We start from the raw sequence: 17,293 nt of genomic DNA, 5'->3' as shown, positions 1-17,293 counted from the left end.
ATCAAAGCCCAAAAGCAAAAAGATACAATCAATTCTCACCATATAACAATAGTTATGTACTATAAAGTCACTAAACACTAAATTTATGAACACTAAACCATTGCTCCTAAGGAAAGTACACCATTAGGTTCCTATGAGCCTCTGGTCACATTTACTTTAGCACTTTGTAGAGCAGCCTCACATACAGGCCAGTCTTTTCCTGAATGTACCATATCGTTGATTCATTAACACTGAACTCAAGGCCAACAGCACACATATTTCTCCATAAGGCATGTCACTGCGTTCTTGTGCTTAGGAACACTAGACAGTACTTCAGCACTACGCTTCAGGGCCATTTTAAACAGCAAAATCATCAGCAAAAAGAAGCAAAAAAATGCAAAAAAAATATGGCACTAAATAGACTTATGAAAAGGATACTTCTTTCTAGCATAAAAGCAAGAAGGCAGGGCATTGCCTTATTGGACTGGGCTGGGAATATGTGCATCAGGTGACTCAAAACTTTTTGCTGTTCCACACATGTCCCTGAATAAACACAAAAAATGCTGAAAGTATTGGTTTCTGGATTACAAACTTTAGAAAGTAAGAAAAATTTGCAAATATATAATCTACAAATAATGAAGACTATGTATTACTTCACAAGTTACTTGACCACCCAGTCTTCAATGGAATCAGTGACTATGATTAACATTATCAAATTAACATAAACAAAAATATTACCATGAGAATCATTGCAGGTGATGGATCTCCATCTGTTGGGATTCATGAAGACTTCAAGAAATTCTAGGGAGAACCTGATAAGCTTCTCCAAGTCAACATGTACCCTTAATTCCCACTGGGTTCAATATAAAGGTAGGTATGGGAGGAAATGACAAATAGCATGTTCATAAATTATGGTTGGAGATTAGTGATGAAAAAAGCCAAAGGCTTGAAGATTATGAAGATTCACACCTGTATATCAAGCATAATGCCATCCAATCCCAAAAGATTAATGATGAAGCATATTATCTGCCTCCAGAGAAAGAACTGATATTGCTTGAATAGACTGAGGCATGCTACTTTTCACTTTCTTTCATTTTATTTTATTCAAGTCTTCTTGTAAAAAATTACTATTATGGAAATGTTTTACATTACTGCACAGATAAAACTTATATCTGATTACTTACCATTTTGGGAAGGAGGGAGGGAAAGGAGGGAAGGAGGGATAGAATTTGGATGTCAAAACTTCAAATAAAAATATTTCAGTTGTTTTTAAAAAAAGAAAGTCATCAAAAAAGAAAATAGGACTATGAAGAGGAAGGGAAGAAGGGGGGGGGACTATTTTAACAGATAGAAAATAACAAGTATCTGGCTGACACGGGAATCATTTCTGATTCTACAGATTGTGCGCAGTCAGATTATTACAAGTTTAAATTGGTACCAAATTAGGAGAAGAAAAAATTGGGACACAATTAAAACAGCTCCAACTGTATTTAAATAAGCTAATAACTGTGAAAAACAGAAAGTACACAACAATAAAGACATGAACTCTGATTATCACCATTTTCTTATTTCATATCCCCACAGATAAGATAATGTATCGATTAAAGCTTGCAGGATTGGTTGGTGTAATAAAATATGCCAAATGTGTGCCCAAAAACAAATTTTTTTGTGATGGTCTCTAAAGGCCTCCCAAAACTACAAGTATCTTGTTTCTTCAGTAACACTACATGTATCAACAAAAACAATTATTAGAATCCAAAATGTGTATAGATTTATATAACACAAAATATAATTCAAAAAGATCAAATAAACGTAGTCAATAACTATACAAAAAACAAGTTCTACAAAATTAGGCAAAATTTTACTCACTTATTCTTGGTTGAAATGAACTGGTTGTAAAATGATGCAAACTGTAACAATGTTTATCATTCCATAGTAAAAATTAGATAGACTAATATATCATAAAATGTGAAAAATTAGCTCGTTGTTTAATCTTACCAAGTATATTTTGGGAGTCAGACACACCCTGTAGAGTTAACAGCTCAGCTCCTGAAGATAAAAGCAAGAAATAATGGCCTCTGTACAATCATCATCTACAATTGTGCTGCATTTGGCATGAACACTTCTGGGAACTGAACTTTCTGTTACCTTACTAACCTAACCAATAAGTCCCTCTTTTCCCTTTCATAAACTCCTTGTCCTCCTCCAAATGCCCACCTAGGACTGTTCCCCTATGGTCCCCATTATATTAGGCTTTTTTAGTTTTGCTAAACTGTTGTTTCCCATTTTTATTCTTTACTATATAAAATTTCAGGGGGCTGGGAGGGAGAAAGGGGTGTGTGTATATGTGGAAATTATACAAGGTGTCCAAAAAGTCTCAGTGCAGCATAGCCTTTACTTAATAGATGAAAACTGCATTAAGACTTTTGGGGCATGGGAAACAGAAGGAAATAAACAAGTACAGAGAAATAAATGTAGGTGATATAAAAACAAAAATATCAACAATTTTTTTAAGTGTCTGTACTAATTTTCTCTGAAAAATTCTCATTTTGCCAGGGTGGTCTTCATGCACCTTTTCAAAGTGACTTCAGTTTATAAGGTTTCATGCTACCTACAGCTAAAGCATTAAGACAAAATTAACACATTGGGTTTTCCTCACCATCCATAACGGGGCTTGTGAACCCTGATAAATGTAGTGAACCTTATTTTCTTTTGTGTACTTCAAATGATCAATCAACATTTATTAAGTACCATGCATGCCAGGCATTTGGGAAATTCCCCATTTCTACTGCTAAACTGTCCGTGAAACCAATTACATATTCACCACAAAAGATTTCTATTTCTCTTTAAAAATAAGACAATAATATTATTTATATAGAATGATCAACTTACAAAAATTGAAAAAAAAGGTTCTGCAAAATTATGTGATAATATGAAAGAAAAACACAGGGAAATTCTCTATTATTGCAAAACCAGTTATTTTATCCTTTAGGATCAGAATATGAGTTTTAAAGACTGGAAGTGATTTTGAGTACTTGAAAACATCCAATAATTCAGACCACTCTTTGTACCTACCACAGTTTGGAAAATTGTATTACCTAGCAACCCAGCTTTTGGTGATGAGCCTTACCAAATTTGGCTAGGCTAGTGCTTGAATTACAAGCATGGGGAGCCAAGATGGCAGAGAAAAGCCAGAGACTTACCTACGTTCTCCCAAATTCTCTTCCAAACAAGTAAAATAATGCCTCAAAAAAAAAAAATTCTAGAGCAGCAGAACCCACAAAAGGAATGGGTAAAACAATTTTCCAGACTAAGGTAATATAAAAGGTTGGTAGAAAAGGTCTATCTCACTAGAGTGAGAGGAGAGCACAAGGCCAGCCCATACTGCATCCAATAACCCAGCAGCAAGGCGACACCTGGGCAAGTCAGCAGCAGGCTTTGGCGGGCAACTGAACTGTCTGGAACTCTCTGTAAGAAGCAGACTGTAAGAAGATCTGACAACTATTAGAAGGAAATCACAAGGGTTCCTTTGCTGGCAATTGGTGCAGGACTCTGTTGCGTTGGTCATGATTCCAGGGCACAGTCCCAGAGCAAGGCGGGGCACTAGCACATCAGAGCTTGCAGCTGTAGGGGAGCAAAGGCCCTGGTCACAGTTCCAAGGCAGAAAAGAATACTTATGGATGCTAACAGATAAGGGCACAGGCCAGCAGAGTAGTGAACACACCTCTCCTTAGATCATACCACCTTGGAAGAACTGAAAACTTACAGATCTCCAGAACTAGCTCTGACAACAGCTACACAAAAAAACCTAAAGCTTGGGACAGTGCCCCCTTCACCCCGGGAGCAGAGCCGAACTTAAACATAGCAAGAGTCAAGAACTAGATTGGAAAAATGAGCAAACACCAAAAAAAGAACCTGAAAACAGAAAGTTATTACAGTGACAGGGATGTTCAAAATACAAACTCAGAAGAAGATAAAGTAAAAAAAAATGCTAAATCCAAAGACTCAAAAATGTGAATTGATCTCAGGCCCAGAAAGAATTCCTGGAAGAGTTCAAAAAGGATTTTAAAAATCAAATAGGAGAGGTACAGGGAACAGTGGGAAAATAACACTGATGCAAGAAAATCATGAAAAACGAGTCAACAGTTTGGTAAAAGATGCACAAAAATCCACTAAAGAATGGCTTAAAAAGTAGAACTGATCCAAAGGAAAAGTACAAAAGTTCACTGAAGAAAATAATTCCTTAAAAATCAGAATTGGGCAAGCAGAAGGTAATGGCTCCATGAGACATCAAGAAACAACTAAATAAAAATTAGGGGGGTAGAGCCAAGATGGCACAATAGAAAGATGCACACACTCTAGCTCTTCCCCCACAGCCTATAAAATACCTGTAAAAAATGACTCAACGAATTCTAGAGCAGCAGAAGCCACAGAACGACAGAGTGAAAGAGATTTCCAGTCAAAGGCAACCTGGACGGCTGACAGGAAAGGCCTATCACACAGGACACAGAACAGAGCCCACCCTTGGCCGTGAGGCAACAGGAGGAACAAGACCAGAACAGGTCTCAGGGGCAGAATCCGCAGTAGCAGCAGAATGTCTCAGATTCCTCAATCCATGAGTGCCAAAGAAAGCTTCAAAGGTCAATGAGAGGGCTTTCCCACTGGGCAAGAGGGGAGCAAGGTCGCCTCCTAGCACCGGCCCCAGGCAGTAGTGGCATTAGGGGAAGTAGTGGTGGCAGCAGCAGCTGAAGTGTCCACTTCTGAAGCACTCCACTTAAAGATCCTGGGGGAATTGAGCAGATGATCTGCACCTCAGTCCTGGGGTGAGGAGGCGCACTAGGACCTTCCTCTTGACAAAGGATTCAGAAGTCAAGTAACTGGAGGGGAAAATGCCCAAAAAAGAGAAAAAAAATAAGACTACAGAAGCTTACTTTCTTGGTGAACAGGTATTTCCTTCCATCCTTTCAGATGAGGGAGAACAATGCATACTGTCAGAGGAAGTCAAGGTTTCTGCATCCAGTACCTCCAAAATAAATATGCAGTGGTCTCCGGTCATTGCAGAGCTTGAAAAGCAAGTCAACAGCTTGCTAAAGAAGACCCAAAAAAATGCTGAAGAAAATAACACCTTGAAAAATAGGCTAACCCAATTGGAAAAAGAGGTCCAAAAAGCCAATGAGGAGAAGAATGCTTTAAAAAGCAGAATAAACCAAATGGAAAAGGAGGTTCAAAAGCTCACTGAAGAAATTAGTTCTTTAAAAATTAGAATGGAACAGATGGAAGCTAATGACTTTATGAGAAACCAAGAAATCACAAAACGAAACCAGAAGAATGAAAAAAATGGAAGATAATGTGAAATATCTCATTGGAACAACAACTGACCTGGAAAATAGATCCAGGAGAGACAACTTAAAAATTATGGGACTACCTGAAAGCCATGATCAAAAAAAAAAGCCTAGACATCATCTTTCATGAAATTATCAAGGAAAAACTGCCCTGATATTTTAGAACCAGAGGGCAAAATAAATATTGAAAGAATCCACTGATCACCTCTTGAAAGAGATCCAAAAAGAAAAACTCCTAGAAATATTGTAGCCAAATTCCAGAGTTCTTTGGTCAAGGAGAAAATATTGCAAACAGCTAGAAAGAAACAATTAGAGTAGTGTGGAAATACAATCAGGATAACACAAGATCTAGCAGCTTCTATATTAAGGGATCAAAAGGCTTGGAACAGGATATTCCAGAAGTCAAAGGAACTGGGATTAAAACAAAGAATCACCTACCCAGCAAAAATGAGTATAATACTTCAGGGGAAAAAATGGTCATTCAATGACATAGAATACTTTCAAGCATTCTTGATGAAAAGACCAGATCTGAAAAGAAAATCTGACTTTCAAACACAAGAATCAAGAGATGCATGAAAAGGTAAACAGGAAAGAGAAATCATAAAGGACTTTCTAAAGTTGAAGTGTTTACATTCCTACATAGAAAGATAACATTTGTAACTCTTTGAGACTTTTCTCAGTATTTGGGTAGGTGGAGGGACTACATACACATACATACACACACACGCACACACACACACACAGAGCACAGGTTGAGCTGAATCAGAAGGGGTGATATCTATAAAAAATAAAATTAAAGGGTGAGAGAAAAATATATTGGGAGGAGAAAGGGAGAAACAGAATGGGGCAAATTATCACCCATAAAAGAGATAAGAAAAATCTTCAATGGAGGAGAAAAAGGAAGAGGTGAGAGGGGAAAAGTGAAGCTTACTCTCTTCACATATGGCTTAAGGAAGGAATAACATGCTCACTCAATTTGGTATGAAAATCTATCTTATACTACAGGAAGGTGGGGAGAAGGGGACAATCGGGATGAGGGGACGGTAGAAGGGAGGGTAAATGGGAGAAGGGAGTAATTAGAAGTAAACACTTTTGGGAAGGCACAAGGTCAAATGAGAGAATAGAATAAATGGAGGACAGGGTAGGATGGAGGGAAATATAGTTAGTCTTACATAAACATGACTGTTATGGAAGTCTTTTGCAAAACGACACATATATAGCCTGTATTGAATTGCTTGCCTTCTCAGTGGAGATGGGTGGGGAGGAAAGAAGGGAGAGAAGTTGGAATTCAAAGTATTAGAAACGAAATGTTGAGAATTGTTATTGCATATAACTGGGAAATAAGAAATACAGGTAATAGGGTATAGAAATCTTGCCCTACAAAAAAAGAGAGAAGATGGGGATAAGGGAAGGGTGGGTTGTGATAGAAGGCAGGGCATATTGAGGGAACGGGTAATCAGAATGCAAGGTGTTATGGGGTGGGGGAAGGGGAGAGATGGGGAGAAAAATTGGAACTCAAAATTTTGTGGAAATGAATGTCGAAATCTAAAAATAAATAAACATTAAAAAAGAAAAAAATTAAAAGAAAAACAATAGAAGAAAATGTGAAATGTCTCATCAGAAAAACAACTGACCTGAAAAACAGATCAAGGAGAGAGAATGTAAGAATTACTGGACTATCTGAAAGTCATGATAGAAAAAGAGCCTAGATATCATATTTCAAGAAATTATCTGTTATCCTCAATTTATACCACCACTACTAACCACTTATTACAATTCTGTATCTCCAATTTGCCCACAGCAGTGCCATTTCACTGGATTTTTTACTATCCCTAAAAAGTTGGCATGTTCTCAATGAAACTCATCATGTTCTCACCCCCTGAAACTACCATTCCTTTATAATTCCTATTTCTATCTTTGGTATGTTTGCCAGTCTCCCAGGCCAGAAAATTTGGAGCTATTTTCAACACTTCCCTCAGGTCTTTTGTTTTTTTCCTTCACTGTGTATCTGGGCTCTACTTTCTATTCTCGCTGCTGCTACCAACCCATGCCCCCTTCAATCTCACACTTGTATTCCTGAAACAACCTGCTTGCTGGCCTCCCCTATACCAGCTTCTATCCACTACATCTAGGTTATATGACTACCAGACTAATTTTCTGTGACACTGACCTCTTTGTTTCACACACAAGACTCTTCATCTCTCAGCTTCAGGCATTTTCTCTGACTGTCCTCCATTCCTGGAACACTCTCCCTCCTCCAAACCAACCACTCTATTAACTTCTCTGGCTTCCTTTAAGTCCCAATTAAAATCCTACTATAAGAAGTCTTTCCCAACCCCTCTTAATTCCAGAGATTCCTTCTGTTAATTATTTCCTATTTATCCTGACTATAGCTTGCTTTATATATATATATATGTATATATATATATTATACATATGTATATATACATATATGTATATATATATATATACATACATATATATATACACATACATATATATATTTGTTCGCATGTGATTCTCCTCCAAGGGCAGGGACTTTTACCTCTTTTTGCCTCCTGAGTAATTGGCACTATGCCTGACATTAGTAAAATGTTTACTGTTTTCCTTGTATTATACCACTATTCAGAACTCAGCATCTCTGTAGTTTGCTTCTTCAAATTTAAACTTCTTTGCCTAACTTTCAAACTGGACTAAAATCTGACCTCTCTCTCCTATTTGTCCAATCTATGTCGATTTAATTCAGTAAAGATTTACTGAGCATCGACTAAATACAACTTAAGTTCTAGTCCCATTCCTCAAATTGATATGGAAATAACACTGGGATCCAAAATGCAGATATTCTAATAGAGCACAGCTCTGGTTGGACAAACCAAGTGAGCGAGGATTCAAATGTGAAAAATCAACTTGAAAGAAATTAATGAAATAAGAGAAAAGCTTTTATTAACAAACTGATTTAGAAAAAGTCAATTGAAGAGAAAGACTCTGCAAAATTATGTGATAATCTGGGGCAGGACATAGGGAAATTCCATTATTATTACAAAATCAGCTTTCTCATGACAAAGTACTTTGAGGCATATTTAGGCTAAAGGAAGATACTGCCATATTTCTCAGTGATAATAACAAAGCACTCACTCCCACTCCCATCACTATAAATCAGTTCAAATTGCTCAAATTCATACTCTGATCCAGAAAGATAACGTAACTACATTTATAAAAAGTTTACAGCTACGTTTCACAACTAGAAAAAGATCTGCCTTGAAAATGAAAAAGATCTACTTATTAACATCCAGCCAGGCCTCTGCAGCAATTCTCCTAAATATTTCTAAGTATTAATGAATAAGGAGGCCACTTGCTATGGACAAATATGACACATTTCATCTTACTTCATCTGATCATGAAGTTAAGAGATTCATCTTGTGATAAATACGTGATAATTCAGATTGAATCTGAAAATTCTGTAGCCTTGAATGATAATAAGTTTCTTGAACAGAGACAAATTTTATCACATCTTAGAGGCAGTATGGTATAGTAGATAGTACTAGTCAATTCTGTCTCTAACACATAATACAGAATTATACAAGCCTGGGTAAGACTCTTACCTCTTGGCAGGCTAGGCTAATTGTGTCAAACTCAAATAGAAACCAATCCTTGCAGGTAGCATGCTGAGTTAGAAAACCAAAAATGAACTATTCTGCACTGTATTTTCTTTTATCTTGTTATACATTTTCCAATTATATTTTAAACTAGTTCAGCTTCCACTAGGAGTAGAATATTGAGGCTAGTATGGAGTTTGACACTTCTGGTCTAGGCAACTTTCTAACATCTTAAGTTGCAAAAAGAAGGTGCTGATCTTTGTTACAAGGGGTAATTCTCTGCCTGGAGAGGAAGAGACATAGCAAAGGAAGTGATGCACAAACACAAATACTTATGACATAAATCCAATAAAAGGAATTTCATCTATATCAATGAAATCACCAGCCCAGTCACTATCCTTCTCTCCCTCATAATATTTATGTAAAATGAAATTTTCTGTAGTTCTTAGAAACAAAATATAGATCCTTATGAATTATGAATAGAAATTATATTTTGAGCAACTTTGTTCCAAAAAACTCTATCAATTATATTACTATTATTTTATAATTTATAAATATGCAAACTATAAATGGTTTTATCAATAATTAGCCATATATTCTATTTGTTATGTTTCAGATGTATCATAAAAACTATGACAAATGCTTCATTTTATTTGAATAAAACAAACTAATAAAATTTGCATTTTTTTTATGAAAAGTGCAGGTGGAGTAAGAAATGTGAAAATTTTTTCAGGAAAAAAATGGGAACAAATCACATTAAAGTTTAAACTAAGATAATTTTTTCAGCCACAGTTACTCATGAAGACTATTTACTGTACAGGGATGGTAATCTATATCAGCAGAGAGAATATCCACACATCAATAAAACACAGACTCTACGTGCAAAGAATTCAGAATCTCCTGATTATTCCAAGGACCTCATATTCATTCCCACCTCTGCTCATCTGCTTATGCTAATTCCCTTGCCTCAACTGTCTTTTCCTCTTTTCAACCTACCTAAATGCTATACTACCTATCTTCAACATCCAGCAATTCAATGCCTTCATGATTTCTATGTTTTATCCCTTTTCTAAATCGCTTATGGTCTGTACTATGTAACTTAGTACTAAATTATATGCTGTCTCATGCCTAGAGCAAACACTCTCCAATTGTTCCATGCATGTTAATCTAATCTCTAAACTGATTAGATGCTTCTAGTGGTCACACACTACATCTTAAATTTCCGTGGAAAAAAAATTAAACATAAATTATACTTACTTGACACAGTTTGTGAAACTGAAGTAGCTGTTGTTGTTGTAGAAGTGGTAGAAGACTGTGTAGATGATGGTGTTGAAGTAGAAACCACTGATGCTGGGCTACTAGTTGTAGGAGTGGATGCATTTACAGCTTGAGCTTGTACTTGAGCTTGAGCCTGGGCCTGGGCCTGAGCTTGTGCTTGTGCCTGTGCCTGAGCCTGGGCCTGCGCCTGGGCCTGAGCCTGAGCCTGCGCCTGGGCCTGCGCCTGGGCCTGGGCCTGCGCCTGGGCCTGCGCCTGGGCCTGGGCCTGGGCCTGGGCCTGCGCCTGGGCCTGGGCCTGGGCCTGGGCCTGGGCCTGCGCCTGCGCCTGGGCCTGGGCCTGGGCCTGGGCCTGGGCCTGCGCCTGCGCCTGGGCCTGCGCCTGGGCCTGGGCCTGAGCCTGCGCCTGGGCCTGGGCCTGGGCCTGGGCCTGGGCCTGAGCCTGGGCCTGAGCCTGGGCAGCAAGCATAGGAGTTAGTTCTGATTGCTGAATAACTTTAACTCCATCTGGTTTGGTCCATGCAGACTCACGTGTCCGAGCATTATAATAATAAACCTGTAGAGAAGGCAAATAAAGTTGTTAACATATCTGTCTAGAGACAAATGGACTCATACAGCTGATACACAATACCGCACACATATGTAAGCAAGTCAGATACTCGAAGTCCCTGTAATGACTGTCCAATCCAATCTTTAGCTGTTCCTGATAATGTTGTCCTGTCTCTATCTCTGATATACAAAGAGGATTCCATTAATTGTGACTAATTCAAAAGACATTTGATGCGTACACTATACAAAGCACTGTACAAGATGATGACAATAATAAAAGTTTTTTGGGTTTTTAGCCACTGTCTCCAAGGAAGGCATATTCTACTTGAGGTACATAAATAATATTTAAATAGGTCAACTTGCCCATAGTCTATGTCTTACAACTCATCACCCTATGTAATTCAAGTATCTTTTACATCTTACCTTTCCATCTGGAGTTTTGTTTTCTACCCATATTTCCTCTGTGGGAGGTAATGTTGGTGTACCAGGAGCTGTAACTGGAGGCATCCCAGGAGGAAACATCATGCCAGGAGGTGGGGGCATAGTTCCCATGGGAGGAGGCATAAAAGGTGGTCTCTGTGAATAATCACAATAGTCATCTTAATATAGTAATTTCTATACTATGTTTACAGTTGCCTTCCTCTATTTTTGTTCTAATTAAATTCAAATACCCAAGCATTTTAGCAATAAGGCGAACTGTTAAAATAAATACCACTGATACCACTATGGGGTTTATATACCAAAGTGGTCAACGAATGCTAAATCTGTATGTAAAACAATTACAGCAGAATTCTTTGTGGTAGCAAAATACTCTAAGTGGATGCTTATGAATTAGGGAACGGCTGAATAAACTATAATATATGGACATAATAGAATATTATTGCACAATAAGAAAGGAAGACTGTGAGGAACTCAGTGAAACCCAAGATTTGTAGTAGAATACTAAAAAGTGAAGAAAGCAGAACCAAGGAAACAACATATATTGCTACCTTAATAAAGCAAAGAAGAACATTAAATGGCAGTAGGATTCTGACAAATTATAATGAACAATCTTGGTCCTGGAGAATGAATAATAAAAAACACCTCTCCTCTCAGTAATGAAGTCAAGGATTCCAGAAAAACAATGTGATATACACTATCAAATGAGGTCCCTAATTTGGTTAGTTTTACTTAAAAGTTTTTCTTTGTTACAACGAATGAATAGTTCAATTGGAGAGACAGGAGTGTTAGGAGAGAATAACCATAATGTAAAAACAAAAGGTAAAAATAAAACTTTATATGTAGATATGTAAATATATATAATATACATAAAATATATATACTATAACAAAAATTTTCATATGACTAAAGAAGTTTTTCATGTAAGTTGGGTACCCACAAACAAACATAAGATTCTATACAAGGAAACAATTCAGCAGAGTTCATTGTAACAAGATTTGACTAATACACAAGACAAGAAACAAAACTATTAAAAACCTGCAAATTCTAGCTTCATTTGCATGTAGGTGATAAAGAAAAATAAGAAACTGTTGCAGGCCCTAAAATTAGTAAGGATGATGATGACAAATGCATCACTGCTTAAAAAGCTCAGAAATAGCAATGGGGTGTTATGTCAAGGCTTACAAAAAGTATGGTAAAGTGAAAAGGAAAAAAAGACAGCAGCATGCTGGCTTCACTCTCTCATTTTTTCTAAAAGAAAAGAACTGGATAGATAATTACTTAAAAAGTCAGGAATTCATGTGGAAAAAAATAGCCAGTAAATTTTCTTTATATTTTAAAATGTCATACCAGCAATACACTGGTGGCAATGAAGTCCCTAGTTTGAAAAAGTACTGTCATGAACCAAAAATCCTCAACAAAAAATTCCTCTTAAAAAAAAAAAAATTAACTGATACAAGCAAACGTACAAAAAAGAAAAGAAAAGAAAGAAAAAACCTTAGCTTTCAAGTTAAGTCCTGATGAAATTACATTAAGTTCTAGAGTTAAGTTCTGAATTCAAAAAAAATCTCTAAATCTACAGGACAAAAAATGCCAGTGACACTGTAACAGCCTCGTTCATCAAAATTACTTAAGATTATCTTCACGATGCTATACAATAAATACTAAAGCAGGAACACAGACAATTACATTTTAGGAAAAAAATTAATAGGGTAAAACAAAAATAATTTTTTTACATAAATTTGTAATTAGCCTTAAAATATAATTAAAACAAGATCAAGTTTATACGGTAATAGTGATATAGAGTCATTTCTTTTGGGGGGAGGAAAGAAACTCTTTCCCAGTCTATTTTCTTTTAGATTTATCCTATTTTTCAGATCTGAACAGATAATATCCAATGAATATAAACATCTGTTACAAACATCTTTCAAGTATTATTAGCTAGGAATAATTCACTTTAACATAAAATGACAATTGTACATTAAGATCAAGAAAAGCATGACATTGGAAAGCATCTACTTACATCAAAATATGTATATACACTAGAATTATAGACTGTTCTATTTTATTTCTCCCACTAGCTGTGAATAAGTGGCATAGACAGAACAAAATTCATATATATCTTAAGTGACAAAAAAATGAAATTAGCTTCTTTCAAACAAGTATTCCTTAATCTAATCTTAAAAATATGTTAAAACAGGAGTACATCAAATTTCTTGAAAATTTTAGATTGTGCTGACTGAATTGGAAATGACAGAATCTTTTGGTAAAGAATCCAGCAATATGAAACAGTCACAAAAACATTCAAGCCCTTTGATTCAATAGTCCAATTATTGGGAATATACCCTAAGAATATCTTTGTAATGAAAAAATGTATCAGTTCAACAATATAGAAAGTAGCATTAGTTGTAATTATAGAGAAGCTGAAACAACCTAATTGTCCAACAGCTGTGAACAAACTACGGTACATGAATGTCACAGAATATATTATGTCATTAAAAATTATCGATATGGGGAAGATAAAAATATTTAAAAGATTTAAGTAATGTAAAGATATCAGAACCACGAAAAACAATATATGCATTTACAACTACATTAAAGAAAAGTTCATGCACAAATATAGAGATGAATGAACAAGAATAAAAAGGACACAGAATGGATGGTTAATATGCTGTTATGGATGTACTAGAACATAGTACATAAGCAGTTATGAATATGTTATTTAGTTTTTGTTGTCCAAAGTTAAAGGCACAATCAATTAGGATCAGATTTAGAGCTTAGAAGAGACCACAGATGCCATCTATTCCAACTCCCTCACTTTCCAGATAAGGAAACTGAGGCCCAAAGAGGTTAAAGCAACATGCCAAACATTATACACATAATAAACATTACAAGTCAAAATTTGAATCCAGATCATCTGATTCCAAAGCCAGGTTCTTTCCGTTATACCATTAATTACTGTGCATTTAAAAGTATTCAAATACCTATTTCCATCTCTCCTACAAAAACATGCATATCTAAATTCAACAGCTTCCATGTCAAACATTATCTCATTATTCTTCTAATTCTATTTCATATATATTCATTTTCACTTATTGGTTCAGTTAAGTTACTGGAAGAGAGAAGTGCAAATAATATAATAAGTCTATTACGTTATGTTTGACAGTCATCACATAAGAACCCAAGACATATATTATACATATATATAAGACATATATTAAATGAAGGAAAATCACACAACTATAGATTTAATGCTAAAAGTGACTTAGTCATCCAATCCTCTTTTTTTCCTTCTAGCTTTTTCCTTCTCTTCACCTCCTGGCTTCCTTCAAGTCTCAACTAATATCCAACCTTCTATAAGACACCTTTTGTCAATTCCTCTTAATATCAATATCCTCTCTCAATCACCTCCAGTATATCCTGTACATCTCTAGTTTGTACATCATTGTTTACACAATATCTCTGTTAGAGTGTGAACTCTTTGAGAACAAGGAGTTTTTGCCTTTCCTTTCATAGTGTAAGTACAGTATTTAGCACACAGGAGGCACTTTAATAAATCTTACTGACTTCACTTGTCTGAGTCCTTCATTTTAAAGATGAAGAAACTGAGGCCTCATCAATCAGAAGTAATCTTTCATTCCTCTGAACTCTCAGAACATTTTCTTTGTAATTCTCTTGTTGCACTTTCACTGTACTTTGTGAATCATATACATGGCTACTTCTGTCTAATTTCAGACACCCCCCCCCCCCGCCCCACTCCATTAGACTAAATGGACTCAGACTGTGACTTACTGGCTCCGTATCACTAGAGTACTTAGTGCTTCAGAGTAATAGACACTAAACATATCACTCAACCAGCATTTATTAAAAGCCTACTATATGGCAGGCACTGTGCTAGGTGCTAAAGATATCCATTAAACTCTTGAATTAAGACACTGCACCGTTAAATGTACTGGGAGAAGCCATGGTGAGACTTTCTAAAATTAAGGTTTAGGGGCTAATCACCCCTAGTTTATCTTTTTTTGATAAATCTAGGTTTTCCTCTATCCGATTTACTTTGACCAGGATTCACTAGTAATCAGTTTCTGTCATGCTTATTCTGGAGGTATAAATGTGTATTAATTTTCTTCCTTTTCAACAGAGGAGCTATATGGTAATACTAAAAATAAAATGCCCCTATTTGACAATGACTATTAATTTGCATTCATTTCATCCATATTCTTGCTATTACATATATTATTGTTTTATTTCTACCTTTAACAGTCATTCTTACAACCTCCACTTTGGGGAGAACCCTTCATTACTTAAACATTCATCTCTTTATCTTCCCATTTCCACCATGTGGATGCTGACTCTGAAAAGAAGCTCCTGGTTAGAGCACTGGTCCTAGAGCTAGGACCTGAGTTCAAATCTGACCTCATACCTAGGTGTGACCCTGGTCAAGTCACTTAACCCCAAATGCCTCCAAAAAAAAAAAATGAAAAGAAGTTTCTAGAGGCAAATACATACCTGATTGAATGTCCACTATATATCTTTTCTCAAGGATTTAATATAGTGCCACATGTTCATCCAGACCACTGTGCTAGGCATAATGCCAAGCTTAGATAAGTAAAGTTCCTAACTTTACATACAGGGATCTTTGTTATATAAAGAAGAAATACAACACCAACACAGAAACTTCTAATACACAATGCATATGGCAACTTTGACCCAGCAATACTGTTTCTAGGACTGGATCCCCAAGAGATCATAAAAATGGGAAAGGGTCCCACATGTACAAAAATATTTATAGCAGCATTCTTCATGGTGGCCAAAAACTGGAAATCAAAGGAATGCCTATCAATTGGGGAATGGCTGAATAAATTATGGTATATGAATGTAATGTGATACTATTGTGCTATAAGAAATGATTAATAGGAAGACTTCAGAGAGGCCTGGAAATACTTATATGATCTGATGCTGAGCAAAAGGCGCAGAAAGAACCAGAAGAACTTTGGACACAGCAACAAACACAGTGTGTGAGGATTTTTTCTGGTAGACTTAGAACTTAATTGCAATGCAAGGACTTAAAAAATTCCCAATGGTCTTTTAAAGCAAAATGCCTTCCACATCCAGAGAAAGAACTATGGGATTCAATCGCAAAATGTAGCAGATCACCTTCTTTTGAATTATGTTTTGGTTTGTTATATGATTTCTCCCATTCATTTTAATTTTTCTACGCAACATGACTATGGTAAAAATGTATTTAATAGGAATGTGTGTTGAACCTATATAAAATTGTACATCATCTTGGGGAGGCAGGAGGTAGTGGGGAAGGTGGGGGAAGGAGGGGAAAAAATCTAGTGATTGTAGAACAGTGCAAATAAATAAAATAAAATAAAAAAGAAACAAACAAAAATACACATGGCAAGTGTATTACAGTTTCAGAAAAAAAGCGATGAATGAGATCCAAGAGGAAAGATTAGAGTTAGCAATAAAAACTTCATGGAAGTATTGAAATTTCAGATGAGTTTCAAAGCACAGGTAGGAATTTAAAAGGTAAGGAAAGGTTCAGGAAGCTATAATATAAGGAATAACACAAGCAAAGGCAAGGCACAGAATCAGAAGTGTTCTTGGGGGTTGAGACTAAACAGACATGTAGAGGGGAATAATGAGGGCTCCAAAGGTAGAGTGACAGTCAAACTGGGAAGGGTAAATCAATGCCAAGAAAATGAATTTGAGCTTTATGCAATTGAGAGCAACTTAAAAATTTTTCAGCAAGAGTAACTTGACCACATCTACATAAGAAAGACTTCTCTACCACCACGAAAAGAATGAAATATTCAAATACTGATCAATGGAAAAAAGGATATGACTCATTTATTCCTTACCTGTAGATGTGGAGGGCCCATAGGTGGAGGAATTCCTCCTGGAGGAGGCATTGGTGGCATATTAGGATCAAAAGGAGGACGACCAAAGGGAGGCCGAGGTGGTGGAGGTGGACCTCTCATCATCCCAAAAGGTGGTGGTGGACGCATCAGAGGTGGTGGACCTCGCATGACTGCATTTGGTGGGGGAGCTGGACCACGAAACCTCAATGCTTGCTGTTGAGCCATTCTGGAGGGAAAGTCAAAG

The 17,293-nt window shown here is 36.4% G+C and overlaps 1 protein-coding gene across 8 annotated transcripts in view; it reads right to left on the bottom strand.

Moving 5' to 3' along the window:
* TCERG1 (transcription elongation regulator 1) overlaps nt 1-17,293 on the bottom strand; it is a 65,515-nt gene that overhangs the window by 44,538 nt on the left and 3,684 nt on the right. For 6 of the 8 annotated variants that reach the window (XR_011971934.1, XR_011971935.1, XM_072630663.1 and 3 more), the window contains exons 2-5: nt 17,050-17,275; nt 11,165-11,317; nt 10,175-10,748; nt 1,978-2,028 (exon numbers count right to left, since the gene is read on the bottom strand). Coding sequence is in view for 6 of the 8 variants with exons in the window: in XM_072630663.1 (XP_072486764.1) it covers nt 1,978-2,028; nt 10,175-10,748; nt 11,165-11,317; nt 17,050-17,275 (1,004 nt within the window). In the remaining 2 variants the exon portion in view is untranslated. The remainder of the gene's footprint in view (nt 1-1,977; nt 2,029-10,174; nt 10,749-11,164; nt 11,318-17,049; nt 17,276-17,293) is intronic. The other 2 variants (XM_072630660.1, XM_072630662.1) reach the window with 1 other exon arrangement.

The sequence above is a fragment of the Notamacropus eugenii genome, chromosome 1 (assembly GCF_028372415.1).
Source record: "Notamacropus eugenii isolate mMacEug1 chromosome 1, mMacEug1.pri_v2, whole genome shotgun sequence".
NCBI lineage: Eukaryota > Metazoa > Chordata > Mammalia > Diprotodontia > Macropodidae > Notamacropus > Notamacropus eugenii.
Note: the sequence above shows the minus strand (reverse complement) of the source record. Positions and strands in the feature narration are given on the sequence as shown.